At 41.4% G+C, this 20,300-nt stretch overlaps 1 protein-coding gene across 1 annotated transcript in view; it reads right to left on the reverse strand.

Annotated features, from left to right (window-relative positions):
• Positions 1 to 20,300, reverse strand: part of LOC132830935 (uncharacterized) — a 137,734-nt gene that overhangs the window by 91,120 nt on the left and 26,314 nt on the right. The window contains exons 3-4 of the mRNA XM_060848898.1: positions 2,348 to 3,520; positions 1,854 to 2,014 (exon numbers count right to left, since the gene is read on the reverse strand). Coding sequence (XP_060704881.1) covers positions 1,854 to 2,014; positions 2,348 to 3,520 — 1,334 coding nt within the window. The remainder of the gene's footprint in view (positions 1 to 1,853; positions 2,015 to 2,347; positions 3,521 to 20,300) is intronic.

The raw sequence follows: 20,300 nt of genomic DNA on the forward strand, positions 1-20,300 counted from the left end.
AGTGAGCTAGGCCTTGTCACACTGGAGAGAAGAAGGAAGAAAGGTGACTTGATAGAGGTGCACAAGGTAATGAGAGGCATAAATTGTCTAGATAGCCAGCGACTTTTCTCCACAGCAGAAATGGCTGTCACAACAGGTCATAATTTAAGGCGACTGGAGAAAGGTATAGAGGAGATGTCAGTGGTAGGTGGCCGTGGAATGTACTACTGGTAGTGATAGTAGAGTCAGAGACATTCGGAACATTTAAGCAACTGCTGGACAAGCACATGGGTGGCAGTAAATTGAGGGATGTGCAGGTTATATTGATCTTAGATTAAGATAAATGCTCAGCACAATATCGTGGGCCAAAGGGCCTGTACTGTGCTGTACTGTTCTATGTTTGCCATCCTTTTGTATGTCATACATGTCCACTTCAAACAGTATTTATTGTCCCATCTATATCGCTTGACTCCTAAACACTATCATGTGCCCTTGTAGCTGTCAACACTTTAACTCAATTCTGCTGTTTGCCACTCATCTCTTATCTGTGACAGGCTTTTATCACAAATCGAGAAGGGATATAGAGAGAACATATTCTTGCTGCACCACAGTGGCCAATAATTCATATCCTTTGCTCCTTATTCCTTGCCTTTCAACTGACAAATGCTAGCTGACTGCACGTGACAAAGATAGAGGGATTCTGGGTTATAGTGGAAGCTCAAAGTTGTAGGGAGGCAGAAAAACATGATGACAATAAGGTGGGAGTAAAGCAGTAATATTACTAGAACTAGACTAGGGAAATAACATAAGGGATGCAGACACTATGCTCCAACCTGAAGGGACACATATTAGGGAAGAACACCAAGAGAAATCGAATCAGAGCCAAGAAGAGTTAGGATTAAGGTGGTAATTTGCAGAGGGTTACAAAGGCAACAAAAATGAGGAACTGTTAGGGATGTGAGATTGACCAAGGAGACAGAGATAGCCAAAGTGAGTGGGAAAAGTCAAATTAGGGTTTATTAGGGACTAGGCACTGACCAATGAGACTCATGGAAGGCTGAGGTTAAAGAGAGAGGGAATTGAGGGATCTACTATCAGTCATGGACAGATTAAATACCCTGTTACCACTAAGTATTCATCATGAAAACTTCTCTGATAAACATGTGGTAAATATGAACATAGAAGATTTATTCAACAATTCTGATTTCTGAAGGTAATGTTTATGGGCAGGAACTGAGTACCAAATGCAAATTTCTTCATAATATAAAGATATGAGAATGCTGCACGGTGGCTCAATGGTTAGCACTGCTGCCTCACACCACCAGGAACCTGGGTTCGATTCCCATCTTGGGCGACTGTCTGTGTAGAGTTTGCACATTCTTCCCATGTCTGCGTGGGTTTCCTCCAGGTGTTCCGGTTCCCTCCCACAGTCACAAAGATGTGCAGGTTAGGTGAATCGGCCAAGCTAAATTGCCCATAGTGTTCAGGGATGTGTAGGTTGGGTGCCCTGGCCAGGGGAAATGTGGGTAATGGGTCTGGGTGGGAAACTCTTCAGATGGTTGGTGTGGACCTGTTGAGGCCAAGGGCCTATTTCCACACTGTAGGAATTCTAATTATAAATGTGTTTGTGAGAATGTTGATTGCACTGATCAAGATGACCACAATTGTAAAGTAAAACAAAATGTCTAAAATGGTGATTGATTCTTCCAGGGAAAATAAGAATATTGAAGAATATGAAAACAAGTCATGGAAATACAAATAAAAAAAACGACCATCAGCAAGGTAAAAAGAGACCAGATTTGGAATATATATCCACATAAAGAAATATCAAGGATTTTTGAAAGAGTATGATATAAAGAATTTGATAAAATTACCTTTGGCGGTTCCGTATTAAGCATTTCAGCATAATTCGGTACATACGTTCCTGTTTCATGTCCTTTGTGCGGATGTGGATGCGGATGCGGTCGCGGTCGTGGTCGTGTTATTGGTGGAGGGAATACATCTGTTTCTTTTCCCCCTGCTTCTTCTTTATCGTCTGGACGCAAAAGAGAAGGATTCCAAGACCCTAGTTCAGGTAAATACTCTTTTCCTTCATACTGCTTCATTAGGTGTCCTATTTTGGTAAGAAGATCTGTACAAGCAGCCTTTAATTTAGGTTTCAGACAATCTATCTTAATTATTCTTATTACGTGAGCAAACAGAGTTTGTATATCCTTGTTGGGTTCTACTGCTCGCACTTCTTCATTAACTTTAGTCTCAAACATATCATCAACATTTGTTTTGATTTTAGAATTATTTGATGAAGAAGTTTTAACTGATTCCTTTATTATTTTCTTGGGATGTACTGGGGGAATTAAATCTTTATTACCTTCCACTTTCTCCACAGCTGGAGTGGTTGTCCGGTGTTCTGAAACCCTGGTCGTACTGGTCTCTTCAGTGTAATTGGTCTGTTCGGTAGATTTCTTGTATGCATCCTCTAGTAGTTTAATAATTTCAAGTTGAGTGAGCTTAGCGTTGGGTTGTGTTGCAGAATTTTGCTCGACTTCATTCTGCACAGCTTTATCCAGGAACTGACCTAGTGGTTTGTGCCAAGACCCATCTGAAACATTAACTTTATATGCTTCATTATTACCCACATCGATAACCTCAGCTTCCTGCATAGTCCTACTGAAATGTCCAGGATCAAGTGCTTTCCTTAGCAGTGGGTTTTGCTCAACCTTGGTTTTTTTTGAATAACTATCATCTGATCTATTTCCTACTTCCACAATGGCTTGAGTTAGCATGTCACTTTCTGGAGAACTACTGGGTATTTCAAATATAGAAATGATCTCTTCTGGGGGTTTCACTACAGTGTGTGGATTTTCAGGTCTTTGAGTGGAAATATTCAGTTTCACAATATCTGGGTGAAGGTCATCAATCTCAAATGTTGTTTTTGATTTATCTGTAGTTGTTTCTTTGAATGTAAAAATTGTAGTTGACTTCACTTCCTGCTTGATACTGTCTATTTGATCTTCGAGTTGGCCCCGCCTAACTCTCTTTATAACCTTGTGCCTTTTGTGCTTTGCATTTTTATCAAACTTCGAAGCACTTGTGGTCAGAGGAGGCCCACGACTAAGATGTTCTGGTGGTCGATGGTTTAGCTGATGCAGTGGAATATTATCAGAATTGAATGCATTCAAAGAACTACGTCTGTCAGTTCTCCCTTCATTAATGTTCCACTGAAGATGGTTTGCTCTGCCAAGGTGTGAACTAAATCTGTTATCTCTAGCAAAGGATGGTCTTTGCCTAAGTTTACTTCTGGCTGTGTTGGGATCAGCCAAACGTGGATCTAAATGATTTCCAACATACATGTTCTTTTCACTTTCTTCTATTTGATGAAGTAAACCTAATTTAGAAGATCTTGATAATTTATTTTCACGGGCTAATTTTTTACTGGGTTCAACTTTCTGATTAAAGAATGATTCCAATATTCTGTGATTTCTTAGGGACATTTGAGATCTTAGCACAGTTCCATTGATCATCAGAAAAGTTTCACTTACATCTGTAATACAAATAGAAGTGAAATTAGAAATATCAAACATTTCTGTTTTCCTGTTCTATTTTGATACATTCACCTGATTTAAATGATAAAAATCACTTTATACGATTGAATTAAGAAAGAAATAAGCTAGAATGGCAATCTTCATGCTGTTTATTCTAAAATCAAGTTTATTAACTCACAGTATTCAATAGTGAGTAAAGGTAACTGCACCTACTCCACAATAATGTTCAATACTGAAGCCCTCCAGGATGTGTCTACAGCCCCCTCCTTAACTCCCTGTACACCCACGACTGTGTTGCCAAATTCTGAATGAACGCCATATGTAAGTTCGCTGATGTTACCACTTTAGTAGGACAGATATCTAACAATAATATGCCAAAACGCAGAAGGGAGGTAGGTGATTAGTGTCATGGTGCAATGAGAAAAAACTCTCTCTCAATGTTGGCAAAACTAAAGAACTAATTATTGACTTTACTCAGAAAGGAGGAGAGCACGCGCCCCTATACATCAATGGAAAAGAGGTTGAGATTGTTGAGAGCATCAAGTTCCTCAGAGTGACGATAACTGACAACTTGTGCTGGTATGTTATGTAGTTGCAACTGTCAAGGTGACACAACAATATCTCTTCTTCATCAGACAGCTCAGGAAATTTGGCATGTCCATACAGACCCTTGGGAAAAAGTGAGGACTGCAGATGATGGAGATCAGAGCTAAAAAAATGTGTTGCTGGAAAAGCGCAGCAGTTCAGGCAGCATCCAAGGAGCAGGAGAATCGACATTTCGGGCATAAGCCTGAAGAAGGGCTCATGCCCGAAACATCGATTCTCCTGCTCCTTGGATGCTGCCTGATCTGTTGCGCTTTTCCAGCAACACATTTTTCAGCTCATACAGACCCTCATCAATTTCTACAGATGCACAACTGAAAGCCTACTGGCGGGGTGCATAACGGCTTGGTATGGCTACTGCTCTGCCCAGGATCGCAGGGAACAACAGATGGCGTGCACAGCCCAGGCCATCACAGGAGCCAACCTTCCATCCATGGACACCATTTACATGGCTTACTGTCGCAGAAAGGCTGCTAACATCATCAAAGACCTTTGCACCTAGATAATGATCTCTTACAACCTCTTCTATCGGGCAGAAGACACAGAAGTCTGAACACATGCGCCAGTAGGTTCAGGGACAACACGTTTGACTACTGAGTGGACTCTTTAACCTCAAAAAATGCTGGTCTTGCTAATGTTCATCTCTCTTGTATGCCGTGTGCAATGTTATCTGCATGCCTCTGTCTAAATCTTTTGTTCTATACTTAGAATCATAGAGATGTACAGCAAGGAAACAGACAATTCAGCCCAACTTGTCCATGCCGACTAGATATCCTCATCTAATCTCGACCCATTTGCCAGCACTTGGCCCATATCCCCCTAAACACTTCATTTTCATGTACCCATCCAGATGCCTTTTAAATGCTGTAATTGTACCAGCCGCTAACACTTCCTCTGGTAGCTCATTCCTTACATGCACCACCATATGCATGAAAAACGTGCCCCTTAGATCTCTTTTAAATTTTTCCCCTCTCACCCTAAACCTATGCTCTCTATTTCTGGACTCCCCCACCTCAAGAAAATATTTTGTCTATTTATCCTATCCATGCTCCTCATGATTTGATAAAGCTCAAGAAGGTCACCCCTCAGCCTCTGATGCTCCAGGGAAAAAAGCCCCAGTCTATTCAGCCTCTCCCTATAACTCAAATCCCCCAACCTGGCAACATCCTTGTAAATCTTTCCTGAACCATTTCAGATTTCACACCATCCTTCTGATAGGAGGGAGACCAGAATTGCACACAATATTCCAAAAGTGGCCTAACCAATGTACTGTACGGCTGCAACATGACGTCCCAACTCCTATACTCAATGCTCTGACCAAAAATGGAAAGCATACCAAATGCCTTCTTCACTATCCTACCCACTTACGACTCCACTTTCAAGGAACTAAGAACTTGCATTCCAAGGCCTCTTTGTTTAGCAACACATCCTTGCCTACTATGATCTGCTCATACTGCTCGTAAACAAAGCTTTTCATTGTTCTTTGGTATAAGTCACAATAAATAAATCAATCAGTTCTTGTTTGTAAAATTCTATGAAGCTACAGTTTGAGACCACAGGCTCGGAAAATCTGGTCTGATGTATGCAGAAACAACCCTGCAGTTCTTTGTGCAGGTTTTAATTGATTAGATTACCTAAAGTGAGGAAACAGGCCCTTCAGCCCAACAACTCTACACCGACCCTCCAAATAGTAACCCACCCAGACTAATGCACCTAACACTATTGGTAATTTAGCAAGACCAATTCACCTGACCTGCATATCTTTGGATTGTGGGAGGAAACCGGGGCACCTGGAGCAAAGCCCATGCAGACACGGGGAGAATGTGCTAACTCCACACAGTCCACCGAGGCTGGAATCGAACCTGGGTCCCTGGCGCTGTAAGGCAGCAGTGCTAATCACTGTACCACCATGCTGCCCCACTGTGCCACCCTGTGCCAAAATATAAAATTTCTTAATGCTCCTTTAAGTGTGTATTGAAGTCTCCTTTTTTCACCATAGTATTTGCTCCCACAACAAGTTAAGCCAAAGTAAAGCACTCTGTGCATAGAAGTTCAATTTAAATTATGTATGGACCTTCTTTCTCTCAACTTAAACTGGTGTAAGCTGATTTTATGACAATCAGAGAAATAACAACAGGATTTGAATTTTATATTCCACTAAGAATTCTGAATATTTGCAATTCTTCCACATATTCTTCCACCTAACCTCATAGTTCAAATGCATCAACTCAGTATTGTTTTCCTTTCTCTTCAATGCTAGTTTATCACTTCAGTCACATTGTGACAAAACACTTTCCGTGACCATATTTATCACAGATATTTTATTGAATTTGCATTGAAAATAGAAAGCTTTATTTGCCATGCCAGTTCTACATATTACAGAATAACCATTTTGCCTAGGAATTTCTGACCTCTAACATTGATGGCAAACAAGTTATAGGCAGTGCACATAAAATTTCACACTCAGGAACCTGCCTACCTTCTTCAATTGGATGGTGAATGCGAAAGGGACTTCTTATTTGGTTGCAGCTTGGAAATTTTCCCAGGACCTAGAAATGGTTCTGACAAAACACAAAATTTCCAAGATTGGAAAATTCCACCCTGATGGCTCCGATTTCTTCACACTACATTCCAGGGAAACAGTGCCTGAGGAGTATGAATGGAAATACACCCACTGACAAGAAGTGTGTCCAGGAGTGTTGGTCAGCACTCTGAAACAAGTGCACAGTGCACCATAGAAACGGAAATAGTTTATCACTACCTACTCTATCCAACCTGCTTATGGTTTTGAAAACTTCTCATTGATCTTCTCTTATCCTTCTTCACTCAAGGATAACAGTTTTAACTTCTTCAATCTATCCTCATCCCTGTTTTTCATTTTTTTCAAATTGCTTCTGTACTGTCACCAATATATTCATATCCATTCTATAACAAAGCATCCAAGACTATTCATAATACTCCAGCTAATAAGATGTCTAATAAGGGGTTTATTCAACTTAACCTTCTTGTTCTTGCGCTCTGTGCCCCATTAATAAAGCCCAGGATACCGTATGCTTTACTTACTGCTCCCTACACAGCTTGCCATGTTCAATGATCTGTGCACATATATACCCTGGTACCTTTGCTGCTCCTCCCCCTTGAGAATTGTACCCCATATTTTATATTCTCTTTCAATATTTTTCCTACCAAAATGTATCAGTAACATTTTTCTGCATTGAAATTTAGTGCCACATAACTGCCCTCTTCACCAAATTGTCCCATGTCTTTTTGTTGTTTTGTACTGTCCTCCTCATGATTAAAAATCCCTCAAAGTTTCATGTCATCTGCAAACTTTGAAATCATCCCCTGCACACCAACATCTGGATCATTAATTAAGAGATATCAGGAAAAGCAAGGTTGCAGTACTAACCCCTTGGGAACTCCACTACAAACCTTCATCCGTCATTAAGGATATTTATTGACTGTTACTCTCGAATAAAAGCAAAATGCTGCAAATGCTGGAAATCTGAAGCAAACATAAGAGAATGCTGGCAAAACTCAGCAGACCTGGCAGCATCTGTTGAGAAATGGAGTTAACATTTCGAATCTGGAGTGATCCTTCTCGAACATTATTTGATCACCACTCTCTGTTACTTGTCACTCATGATGTGGAGATACTGGTGTTGCAAATGTGTTGCTGGTCAAAGCACAGCAGGTTGGGCAGCATCTCAGGAATAGAGAATTCGACGTTTCGAGCATAAGCCCTTCATCAGGAATTGTATTCCTGATGAAGGGCTTATGCTCGAAACGTCGAATTCTCTATTCCTGAGATGCTGCCCAACCTGCTGTGCTTTGACCAGCAACACATTTGCAGCTGTGATCTCCAGCATCTGCAGACCTCATTTTTTACTCGAAGATACTGGTGTTGGACTGGGGTGGACAAATTCAAAAATCACAAACCCCGGATTATAATCCAAGAGGTTTATTTGAAATCTCAAGCTTTTGGAGCCCCACTCCTTCTTCAGGTAGCTCGTGAGAGAGAATACATCAGACACAGAATTTATAAGTAAGAGATCAAAGGGTCATACAACTGATGCGAAAGCATTGAACAAACCTAGTTGGCTGTCAAGTCTATAATCAGTCAGAATGGAAATGCAGGTTTGATTGATTAATATGTAAATCCCAGAATTTCTTTCAGATCACTGCCCCGAGATAATGTAAGGTTTTATTAGCATAAAAGAGGTGGCATCTCAATTCTGACAATGAATTTTAGGTGTGAGGCCTTGTTTTGAATGTGTTTGTGTCCTAACCTGGAGTCAGATTGGTTTTATTTCCAAAGTAGGAATTTTATAAAATGCCACACTGACTGTCTACAGATTGTGTGCTTTTTTGAACAAAATAAAGTGTATCTTCAAATATAAACTTGCAAATGCAAATTCACCACACCAACTTGTATTTGTGTGCACATGTGTGTGTGTGTGTGAGAGAGAGCTCCGTGTGCTTGAGAGAATGTGTGTGCATGTGATAGAGTATATGTGTGTAATAGAGTGTGCAAATGTGAGGGAGTATATGCCTGTGAGAGATTGTGCGTGAGAGGGAGTGTGTGTATGAGAGAGGGTCTGTGTGAGTGTATGTGAGCGTACAGAATGGTGGCATCACCGGTGAACCCAAGATCCTGGTTGAGGCTGTCCTCACAGGTACCAAAATTGGTTATCAGCCTTTGCTCGGCGACTCTGCATTGTTGAGTATCTTGAAGTCCGCCTTCGAGGACGTTTACCCAAAGATTCAAGACCAAATGTCCTTGACTCTTGAAGTGTTCCCCAGCGGGGAAGGAGCATTCCTGTCTGACGATTGTTGCGTGGTGTTCATTCATCCATTGTTATAGTGTCTAAATGGTTTCACCAATATACCATGCCTACGGACATCTTTGCCTGCAGCTTATGAGATATATAACGTTAGCCGAGTCACATGAGTATCTGCTGTGCACGTGGTTGGTGGTGTTGCCATGTATAACGGTAGTATCCTTTCCGATGCTCTGACATGTCTTGCAGTGGTTGCCATGACAGGGTTGTATGGTGTTCTAGTCGATGTTGTCCTGAAGGCTGTGAGGTTTGCTGTGAACAATGGTGTATTTAAGGTTGGCGGTTGTTTGAAAGCTGATTAAAGACTTAACAGCCATCTCGGTTCATTCAATAGATTTGCATCAGTTGTATGACCCTTTGAGCTTGTACTTATAAATTCTGTGTCCGATGTATTCTGTCTCACTAGCTAACTGAAGAAGGAGCAGACTTCAAAGGCTTGTAGTTTCAAATAAACCTAGTCGACTATAACCTGGTGTTGCATGATTTTTGACTTATCACAGTCAATTTTGTATCCACATTGCTCCTTTTGTTTTATCGCATATAACTTTCCTTCCAAGTGTGGCATTGCATCTAACCCCTTCTAAAGCCTATGTAAACCACATCAACAATGAAACCTCACTAAATCTTTCTGTCAACTCTTCAAAAACTCCAGCAAGTTGGTTAAATATGATTTCCCCTTTAGAAAGATCAGCAAGGCAGCCTATATGTGGAGCTGCAGGAGATGAGGGAGATAGTAAACAAGTATTTTGCATCAGTGTTTACTGTGAAGGTGGTCATGAAAGATATAGAATATGGGGAAATAGATGGTGACATCTTGACAAATGTCCATATTACATAGGAGGATACGCTGGATGTCTTGAAACGCATAAAAGTGGATAAATCCCGAGGGCCTGATCAGGTGTACCCCAGAACTCTGCAGGAAGCTAGGAAAGTGATTGCTGGGCCCCTTGCTGAGATATTTTTATCAGCGATAGTCACAGGTGAAGACTGCAGGTTGGCTAACGTGATAACTTAAGAAAGGTGGTAAGGAAAAGTCAGGCAACTATAGACCGGAGAGCCTGACATCAATGGTGGGTAAGTTGGTGGACGGAGTCCTGAGGGACAGGATTTACATGTATTTGGAAAGGCAAAGACTCATTAGGGATAGTCAGCATGGCTCTGTGCTTGGGAAATCACATACCATTAACTTGAATGAGTTTTTTGAAGTAACAAGGGGGATTGATGAGGGCAGAGGGGTGGACATGACCAATATGGACTTCAGTCAGGTGTTTGACAAGGTTCCCCATGGGAGACTGGTTAGCAAGGGTAGACCTCACAAAATACAGGGAGAACTAGCCATTTGGATAGAGAACTGGCTCAAAGGTAGAAGACAGAGGGTGGTGTGGATGGTTGTTTTTCAGAATGGAGGCCTGTGACCACTGGAGTGCCACAAGGATCGTTGCTGGGTCCACTACTTTTTGTCATTTATATAAATGACTTGGATGTGAGCATAGGAAGTAAAGTTAGTAAGTTTGCAGATGACACCAAAATTGAAGATGTAGTGGACAGCGAAGAATACAATAGGATCTTGATCAAAAGGAGCAATGGACAAAGGAGTGTCAGATGGAGTTTAATTTAGATAAATGTGAGGTGCTGCATTTTGGAAAAGCAAATCTTAGCAGGACTTATACACCTAATGGGAGCATCCTAGGAAGTGTAGGTGAACAAAGAGACCTTGGAATGCAGGTTCATAGTTCCTTGAAAGTAAAGTTGCAGGTAGATAGGATAGTGAAGAAGGTGTTTGGTATGCTTTCCTTTATTGGTCAGAGTATTGAGTATAGGAGTTGGGAGGTCATGTTGCAACTGTACAGGACGATGGTTAGGCCACTTGTGGAAAATTGCATGCAATTCTGGACTCCTTCCTATCAGAAAAATGTTGTGAAACTTGAAAGGGTTCAGAAAAGATTTGCAAGGATGTTGCCAGGATTGGAAGATTTAAGCTGTAGGGAGGAACTGAACAGACTGGGACTGTTTTCCCTAGACTGTTGGAGGCTGAGGAATGGCCTTATAGAGGTTTAGAAAATCATGAGGTGCATGGATAGGATAGAGAAAGTCTTTTCCCTGGGATCGGGGAGTCCAGAACTAAAGGGCAAAGGCTTAGGGTGAGAGGGGAAAGATATAAAAGGGACCTATGTTTTCACGCAAAGGATTGTGTGTACTTGGAATGAGGTGCCAGAGGAAGTAGTGGCGGCTGGTACAATTGCAGCATTTAAAGGGCATCTGGATGGGTATATGAATAGGAAGGGTTTAGAGGTATATGGACCAAGTGCTGGCAAATGGGATCAGATCAGGTTAGGATATCTGATCGGAATGGACAAGTTGGACTGAAGGGTCTGTTTCAGTGCTGGACATCTCTATGACTTTATAATGCATCTTGACACTTCCTATTCAACACAATGTTTTCCATGTGGTAACTAATTTATTCCAAATAATTATTTCTAGAAGATTCCCCACCACTGACATTAATCTGACTGATCAGTGTTTGCTGGACTTATCCTTACAATCCTTTTTTGAACAAGGCTGTAATGTTTACAACTTTCCAGACTTCTGGCACCTCCCTAAAGATTATGGCCAGTGCCCCTGTCATTTCTATTCTCACTTTTCTCAAAATCCTTAGATGCATCCCATCTAGTTCTGGTGTCTTGTTAACCTTAAGGGCCATTAGTCTATCCAACACTGTTCCTTATCACTCCTGAACTGTTCTAGTTACAAATTCCTCCTCTATTACCATGGTCTGGGAAGTATCTCCCTCTTTCGTGAAGACAGATGCAAAGTTTTCATTTGACACCTTTGCCAGCCTCCTACCTCTTGGTAGTAAATCCTTATTTTGGTCCCTAATTGTCCAACTCCTCCCTTTACCATTCTTTTACTGTGTATACGCCTATAGAATACTTTGGGACAACTCTTTATGCTGGCTGCCAGTAGTTTGTGATCATTCCTACTTGCCTCTCTTATGTTTTTCACCTTCCCTATAAAGTTTTGGCTTTCCTGTTGGCTCTCAATTTTAATTTCAACCTGATACCTATCATAAATACACATTTTATTTTCTATCTTTATTTCTATCACTTTTACCATCCAGGGAGCTCTGGATTTGTTTATTCTACTTGTACTATTTGAGGAAATATACTATGATTCTACTCAAAACAATCACCTTTTGAAAGTAGATCATTGTTCAGTTCCTAATTTTCTGCATCAATCTCTCATTCCAGTTAACCCTGCCCAGCTCCATCAAGTCCACTGACTTCCAATTAATTTTTCTCACTCTGGATTAATCTACATCATTCTTTACCAATGTCCTCAACCTTAGGATACAGTAATCACAGTCTCCTTAATGCAGCCCCACTGACATTTGCTCCACTTGTCCCAATTCATTTGCAAGAACCAGTTTGAACAATGCACTGTTTCTTGTTGAAATGGCACATATTGCTGTCGGTGTTCTTTTGCATGGAAGCAGAAATGCACGCTCCTTCCTGTCCTCTCCACTTCAAGTATCTCAGTTTATAATATGGTAATTGAAGTCTCCCAAAACAACAACACTATAATGTTGGAAACTCTATGTAATTTCCCACCTAATTTATTCCTCTACATCATTTCCACTAGTTGGTGGTCTAAAGACTGCACTGAGTAATGTAAATATATCTTTGTTTCTGAACTCAACCAAATTGATTCTTCAACACCCCCAAGATATCTTTTTCTCCAGAACTATAATGCTCTCCTTACCTAATATTACAATGTATTAGTGAGTTTTGAGAAGATTTTATAGCTCAGATTGAGATTCTGGATGTAGGTTTGCTCGTTGAGCTGGAAGGTTTGGTTTCAGGCATTTTGTCACCATACTATGTAACATCATCGGTGAGCGTCCGGATGAAGCACTGGTGGTATGGCTCACTTTTTATTTATGTGTTTAGGTTTTCTTGGATTGGTGACATAATTTCCATTGGTGATGCCATTTCCTGTTCTGTTTCCCAGGGGTATTAAATGGGATCCACGTCAATGTGTTTGTTGATAGAGTTCCGGTTGGAATGCCATTCTTCAAGGAATTCTCACGCGTCTCTGTTTGGCTTGTCCTAGGATGGATGTGTTGTCCCAGTCAAAATGGTGTCCTTCCTCATCTGTATGTAAAGATACCAGTGAGAGTGGGTCATGTCTTTTTGTGACTAGTTGATATTCATATATTGTGGTGGATAGTTTTCTGCCTGTTTGTTGAATGTAGTGTTTGTTACAATTCTTGCAAGGTATTTTGTAAATTACCTTGTTTTGCTTGTTGCCTGGATAGGGTCCTTCAAGTTCATTAACTACAGCTGATGTGTTTGTGGGCTCCCATGATGCCAAGAGGTCTGAGGAGTCTGGCAGTCACTTCCAAGATGTCTTTGATGTAGGGGAGAGTGGCTAGGGTTTCTGGACGTGTTTCCATCTGCTTGTTTGAGTTTGTTGCTGAGAAATCAGCGGACTGTATTCATTGGGTACCTATTCTTTTTGAATACACTATATAGGTGACTTTCCTCTGCATTTTGTAGTTTCTCTGTGCTGGAGTGTGTGGTGGCTTGGTGAAATAATGTTTGAATACAGCTTCGTTTGTGGAGATGGGATGATTGCTTTTGTGGTTCAGTCTTTGCTCCTTATGTGTTCCTTTCCTGTAGACACTGATTTGAAGTTCTGCATTGTCTGTTCGTTCTATTGCGACATCTAGGAATGGCAGTTTGTTGTTGTTTTCCTCCTCTTTAGTGAATTTTATGCCAGTAAGGGTATTATTGATGGATATAAAGACCATTAATAATACCCTACAAACCTCCATCCATTATAATGTGTTCTTTTCGCACCCAAGAATATTGAACACTCTTACTTTAGCCAGGTCTCTGTTACTGCCATAAAATTATGCTTTAATATGACAATCCATGCCTGTAACTCCCCTATCTTAGTTACCACACTCTGTGCATTTACATTCATTAACAGTGACTGATTTGAACTTCATTTCCTGTGGCATCACCTATTAACTTGGTATTCTCTCTGCTAGGGCCAACTGTATCTCTAAGTATTTTGTGAACCCTGGTATTCTCCTCTACTGTTCTTTTGTGGTTCTCACAGCCCAGGCAAGTTAAGGTACTTCCAACAGCACCAGCAAAATGCCCTTTAAGGAACTAAGTCCCAGACCTGTCCAAGTGTAGTCTGGCTTGGAAAGGTGGCATCTTGTTCACAGCCAGTCCCAGTGTCCCAAGAATCTAATCTCATTCCTCCTGCATCATCTTTCCAGCCATACATTCATCTGCCTTATCCTATTTCTGCACTCAGTTACACATAGCACTGGAAGCAATCCAGAGATGACGATGTCCTGTTTGTTAACTTTTTACCTCGCTCCCTGAATTCTGAATGCAAGATTATATTCCCCTTTGAGACATTTTATGGGCTGTATATTCCACTCAACTGACATCAAAGTGAAGAACGACAAAGCTCTTTGAGTCATTGGAAGTCAATCTGAAGCCTAGAAACATGGTGATTCAACTCTATATTCCTAGCTCCATGAGTTTTTCATAGTCTGCTGGGAGCAGGGGTGAGTTAGACCATAGACATAGGCACAGGAGTAGGCCATTCACCCCATCAGATTTGCTCCATCATTCAATGAGATCAGGACTATTTTGATAATCCACAACTCAATTTTCATGTCTTTTCCCTATACTCCTGATTCCCTTACACTATCTTAGCCTTCAATATACATAACAGTACAGCCTTAATGGCCTTCCGTCATAAAAAAATCCCCAGATTAACTATCTTCTGAGAGAAAAAAAAACACTCCTCAACTCTGTGTTAATTGGGAGAGTTCATATTCTGAGATTTTGATCTCTGGTCTTAGATTCTCCTTCAACAGGAAGCAACTTATCTGCATCAACCCTGTCAAGTCACCCAAGAATCTTGTATATTTCAATAAGGTCAGGATGCCACCATATAATGAGCAGAGTATGAAAATGTGTTGCTGGTTAAAGCACAGCAGGTTAGGCAGCATCCAAGGAACAGGAAATTTGATGTTTCGGGCCAGAGCCCTTCATCTGCAGACCTCACGTTTTACTCAATGAGCAGAGTATCACAGGGATCAACGCTGAGGCATTTGAGGCCAGTGACCATACTTCTATTAATTTTACTATAGTCATGGAGAGGGACAAAACTGGTCTACACGACCAAGTTCTAAATTGGGGCAAGGTGAATTTTGATGGAAGCTTGCAGGGGTTGATTGAAGTAGTGAGGTAGCTAGAGTTCAAGATTTATATGTTCCTGTGAGAGTGAAGCACAAGGGTGGCAGGAATAGAAAACCCTGGATGACAAGAGATACTGAAGCTTTGACCAGAAAAAAGGAGTCATGGATCAGGTACAGAGAGCTGGGATCAAGGCAATCCCTAAAAGTATACAGAGAAGATAGGAGTTTACTGAAGAAGGAAATCAGGAGTGTGCAAAGGGAGCATGGGGTAGCCTTGGCTGAGAAGGTTTGGATGAACCCAAAGAGTTTTAAAGTATATTAAAGGAAAAAGAATAACTAGAGAGACAATGGGACCCCTCAATGACCAAATTGGACATGTATGTTCAGAACCGCAGGAGATGGGCTAGGTCTTTCTCCTCTGTGTTTACCATGGAGAAAGACATGAAGACTTGGGAACTTGGGGAACATGATGTGGCGGTGCCTGTGTTGGACTGAGATGGACAAAGTTCAAAATCACACAACACCAGGTTATAATCCAACAACTTTATTTGGAAATACTAGCTTTCAGACCACTGCTCCTTCATCTAGTTACAACTTGGGTTGTTAGTGGTAATATCTTAGTGACAGTCCTATTCCAGTAGAGAATGTGTTGGATGTACTAGAATGTATGAAAGTGGATAAATCTCCTAGTCTTGACCAAATACATCCAAGAACCCTGCAAGAGACTAGAGAAGAAATTGCAGGGGTCCTGGCTGATATTCTTGCATCATTGTTAGCCATGGGTGAGGTCCTGAAAGAATGGAGGAAAGCAAATGTTGTGCCATTATTCAAGAAGGGCTGCAAAGAAAAAAATTGGAACTATAGACCAGTAAACCTAATATCTGTGGTAAGTAAGTTACTTGTGAAGATTCTGAGAGATAAGACATACATGCATTTGAAAAGACAGGATCTGATTAGGAATAGTCAGCATGGCTTTGTGCGTGGGAGATCACACCTCATAAATTTATTCGAGTTCTTTGATGAACTGAAAAGTAACTGAAAAGGAAAAGTGACGAGGGCAGGGCAATTTAAGGCCTCTAAAAGGTTCCACATTGTAGGCTGTTCTGAAAGGTTAGATCACATAGAGTCCAGGGGGAGCTGGCAAATTGGATACACAATTGGCTTGATGGTAGGAAGTAGAGGGTAATAGTGAAAGGATGCTTGTCAGACTGGAGATCTGTAACTAGCAGTGTGCTTCAGGGGTCAGTGCTGGGCCCATTGCTCTTTGTTGTCTATATCAATGGTTTGGATCAGAATGTACAAGGCATGATTAGTAAGTTTGCAAATGACACTAGTGAGGGAGGTTATCAGAAATCAGCAGGACCTTGATCAGCTGGGGAAGTGAGCTGAGATATAGCAAAAGATGTGTAATATAGATAAGTGTGAGGTTTGATTAGATTACTTAGAGTGTGGAAACAGGGCCTTTGGCCCAACAAGTCCACACTGACCTGCCAAAGCGCAACCCACCCATACATTTACCCCTTCACCTAACACTACGGGCAATTTAGCATGGCCAATTCACTTGAACTGCATATCTTTGGACTGTGGGAGGAAACCGGAGCATACCCACGCAGACACAGGGAGAATGTGCAAACTCTACACAGTCAGTCGCCTGAGGCGGGAATTGAACCCGGGTCTCTGGCGCTGTGAGGCAGCAGTGCTAACTGCTGTGCCACCGTGCCGCCCATGACATTTTACATGGATCATAGAATATTACGGCGCAGTTCAAGCCCTTCGACCCTCAATGCTGTGCCAACCTGTGGAAACAATCTGAAGCCCACCTATTCTACACTATTCCATTTTCATCCATACGTTTATCCAATGACCATTTAAATGCCCTTAAAGTTGGCATGTCTACTACTGTTGCAGTCAGGCTGTTCCACACCCCTATATAAAGAAACAACCTCTGACATCTGTCCTACATTTATCACCCTTCAATTTAAAGCTATGTCACCTCATGCCAACTATCACCATCCAAGGAAAAAAGCTCTCACTGTCCACCTTATCTAATCCTCTGATTATCTTATATGTCTCAATTAAGTCACCTCTCAACCTTCTTCTAACGAAAACAGCTTCAAGTCCCTCAGCCTTTCCGCAGAAGACCTTCCCCCCCCCCCTCCATTCCAAGCAACATTCAAGTAAATCTTCTCTGAGCCCGCTCCAAAGCTTCCATGTCCTTCCTATAATGCGGAGACCAGAACTGTACGCAATACTCCTTAATGCGGCAGCAGCAGAGTTTTGAACAGCTGCAGCATGACCTCGTGGCTCCAAAACTCAATCCTTCTACCAATAAAAGCTAACACACTGTATAACTTCTTAACTATCCTATCAACCTGGGTAGCAACTTTCAGGGATCTATGTACATGGACACCGAGATCTCTGTGCTCATCCACACTACAAAGAATCTTACCATTAGCCCAGTACTCTCTATTCCTGTTGCTCCTTCCAAAGTGAATCACCTCACTCTTTTCCATATTAAACTCTATTTGCCACCTCTCAGCCTTGCTCTGCAGCTTATCTATATCCCACTGTAACCTGCAACAGCCTTTAGCAATATTCATTACTCCACCGACCTTGGTGTCATCTGCAAATTTACTACCCATCCTTCTACACCCTCATCTAGGTCATTTATAAAAATAGGAAGTCAAATCAAGGTAGGAGTTTAATGATGAATGGTAGAGCCTTAACGAGTGTAGTGAAACAGAGGGACCAGGAGTTCAGTTGCATGGCTCTCTGAAACTGGAGTCACAGGCAAACAGAGCAGTGAAGAAGGCTTTTGGGAGACTGGCCTTCATCAGTCAAGCCATGGAGTATATAAATTGGGTGAGTTATGTTGCAGTTGTACAGGATGTTGGTGACGCTGCTCTTAGGAGTATTGTGTTCAGTTTTGGTCAGCTTGCTGTAGGAAGGATGTTATTAAATTGGAAAGAATGCAGAGGAGATTTACAGGGATGTTGCCAGGACTCAGGGGTATGAATTATAGGGAGAGGTTGGACAAGCTAGGACTTTTTTCTTTACAGCTTAGGATACTGAGAGGGGCTATTACAGAAGTGTACAAGATTATGACAGACATGGATAGGATGAATGCATTCAGGTCCGGGTTGGGGAATCGAGGACGAGAGGACATCAGTTTAAGTTTCAATGGGAAAGAATAAAAGGGAATCTGAGGGGCAACCATTTTACACAGAGGGGTATGCATATGGCATGAGCTACCAGTGAAAGTGGTTGAGGCAGGTGCATTAGCAATATTTAAAAGGAATTGGGACATATACATGGATAGGAAAAGTTTAGAAGGATATCGGCCAATGACAGGGTAATGAGGTTAGCGTGGATGGACATTTTGGTTGGCAAGGACTAGGTTGGCCGAAGGGTCTGTCTCCGTGCTGTAGGACTCTATATCTCTATGATAACTTGGATGTGAGCCATCAACGATGTGCCATTGTTGCTCAACCATCTTGCTACTAAACTCCTCTTTCAGTTTAGTACGCCAACTTGATCATCCTTATTTGTAATTGCCCTTATTTAACTTTAGCACAATTGTTTCTGAATCATGTTCCTCCTTCTCCATGCTAAATTCCACTGCGTTGTGGTCACTGTTTCCTCAAGGTTTTTAATCCTGAGATCATATATTAAAGCTACCACATTACACATCACCAGATTCAAAATAAGCTGATTCCTGGCTGCATCCACACCATATTGTTTTAGGAAACGGTCCCGAATACACTCCAAATTCTTCTTTATACTTACCTCTGCAAATCTGACTATCCCAAACTAGCTGAAGGTTAAAGTCTCCCACACTAATACATTGCCTTTGTTACACGCTCTCATTATCTCTTGATTTTTTTCTGTGTCCCACTGTAAAGCTACTTTTAGAGGGCCTATTGTCCATTCCTGCCAGTGTCCTATTATCACCTTTTCATTTCTTACCTTCACCCATATAGTTTCTGTATCTTTTAATTCAAGATAATTTTGTTATTACATTTATTCCTTCCCATGATAACAGTGCTACCTCACCATCCTTTCTTTATGCCTGTCTTGTCAAAATGTCATGTACCTCTGATTAGTTAGTTCCCAGCTTCGATCTCCTTGTCGTCAGGTCTCTGGAAATATCTACAAGATCCTCTGCATAATCCTGTATTTGTGTTGTTAATTCATTTATTTTGTTTTGAATTCTACACACCTTTAAGTAAAAAGCCATTAATTTTACCTTATTGCCAATGTTTCCTCCAGTTCAGAAAAGATTTATAAGGACGTTGCCAGGGTTGGAGGATTTGAGCTACAGGGAAAGGCTGAATAGGCTGGGGCTGATTTCTCTAGAATGTCAGAGGCTGAGAGGTGACCTTATAGAGTTTTATAAAATCATGAGGGGCATGGATAGGGTAAATAGACAAGGGGTTTTCCCTGGGGTGGGAGAGTCGAGAACTAGAGGGCAAAGGTTTAGGGTGCAAGGGGTAAAATTTAAAAGGGACCTAAGGGGCAACGGTGGTGTGAGAATAGAATGGTCTGCCAGAGGAAGTGGTGGAGGCTGGTAACAATTACAACATTTAAAAGGCTTCTGGGTGGGTATATGAATAGGAAAGATTTAGAGGTATATGGGGTAAAAACAATGACTGCAGATGCTGGAAACCAGATTCTGGATCAGTGGTGCTGGAAGAGCACAGCAGTTCAGGCAGCATCCAAAGTGAAGCGAAATCGATGTTTCGGGCACAAGCCCTTCATCAGGAATATGGGCCAAGAGGTATATGGGACAAGTGGTGGCAAATGGGTCTAGATTAGGTTAGGATATCTGGTCAACATGGACCATAAAATCATAAAGTTAGCTTATCACAGGGTAAAAGGGAAATGTTTTCCCTGCAAAAAAAAAGTCACATGAAATCAAAGTGTTAGTGGTTTAGAAAAAGCACTGGGAAGCCAGATGTAGGAAAACAGGACGAGCCAGTGAATTTTGTTGGAGTGGTAAACAAAAGCATAGTGGAGGCTAAAATGTTGCACTAGAATGTACAACCTGGTCAGAGGTTGATTGAGGAGGAAGTGCCAGATTTTCTTAAATCATTTACTTGCTGAAGAAAT

This window comes from Hemiscyllium ocellatum, chromosome 32 (assembly GCF_020745735.1).
Source record: "Hemiscyllium ocellatum isolate sHemOce1 chromosome 32, sHemOce1.pat.X.cur, whole genome shotgun sequence".
NCBI lineage: Eukaryota > Metazoa > Chordata > Chondrichthyes > Orectolobiformes > Hemiscylliidae > Hemiscyllium > Hemiscyllium ocellatum.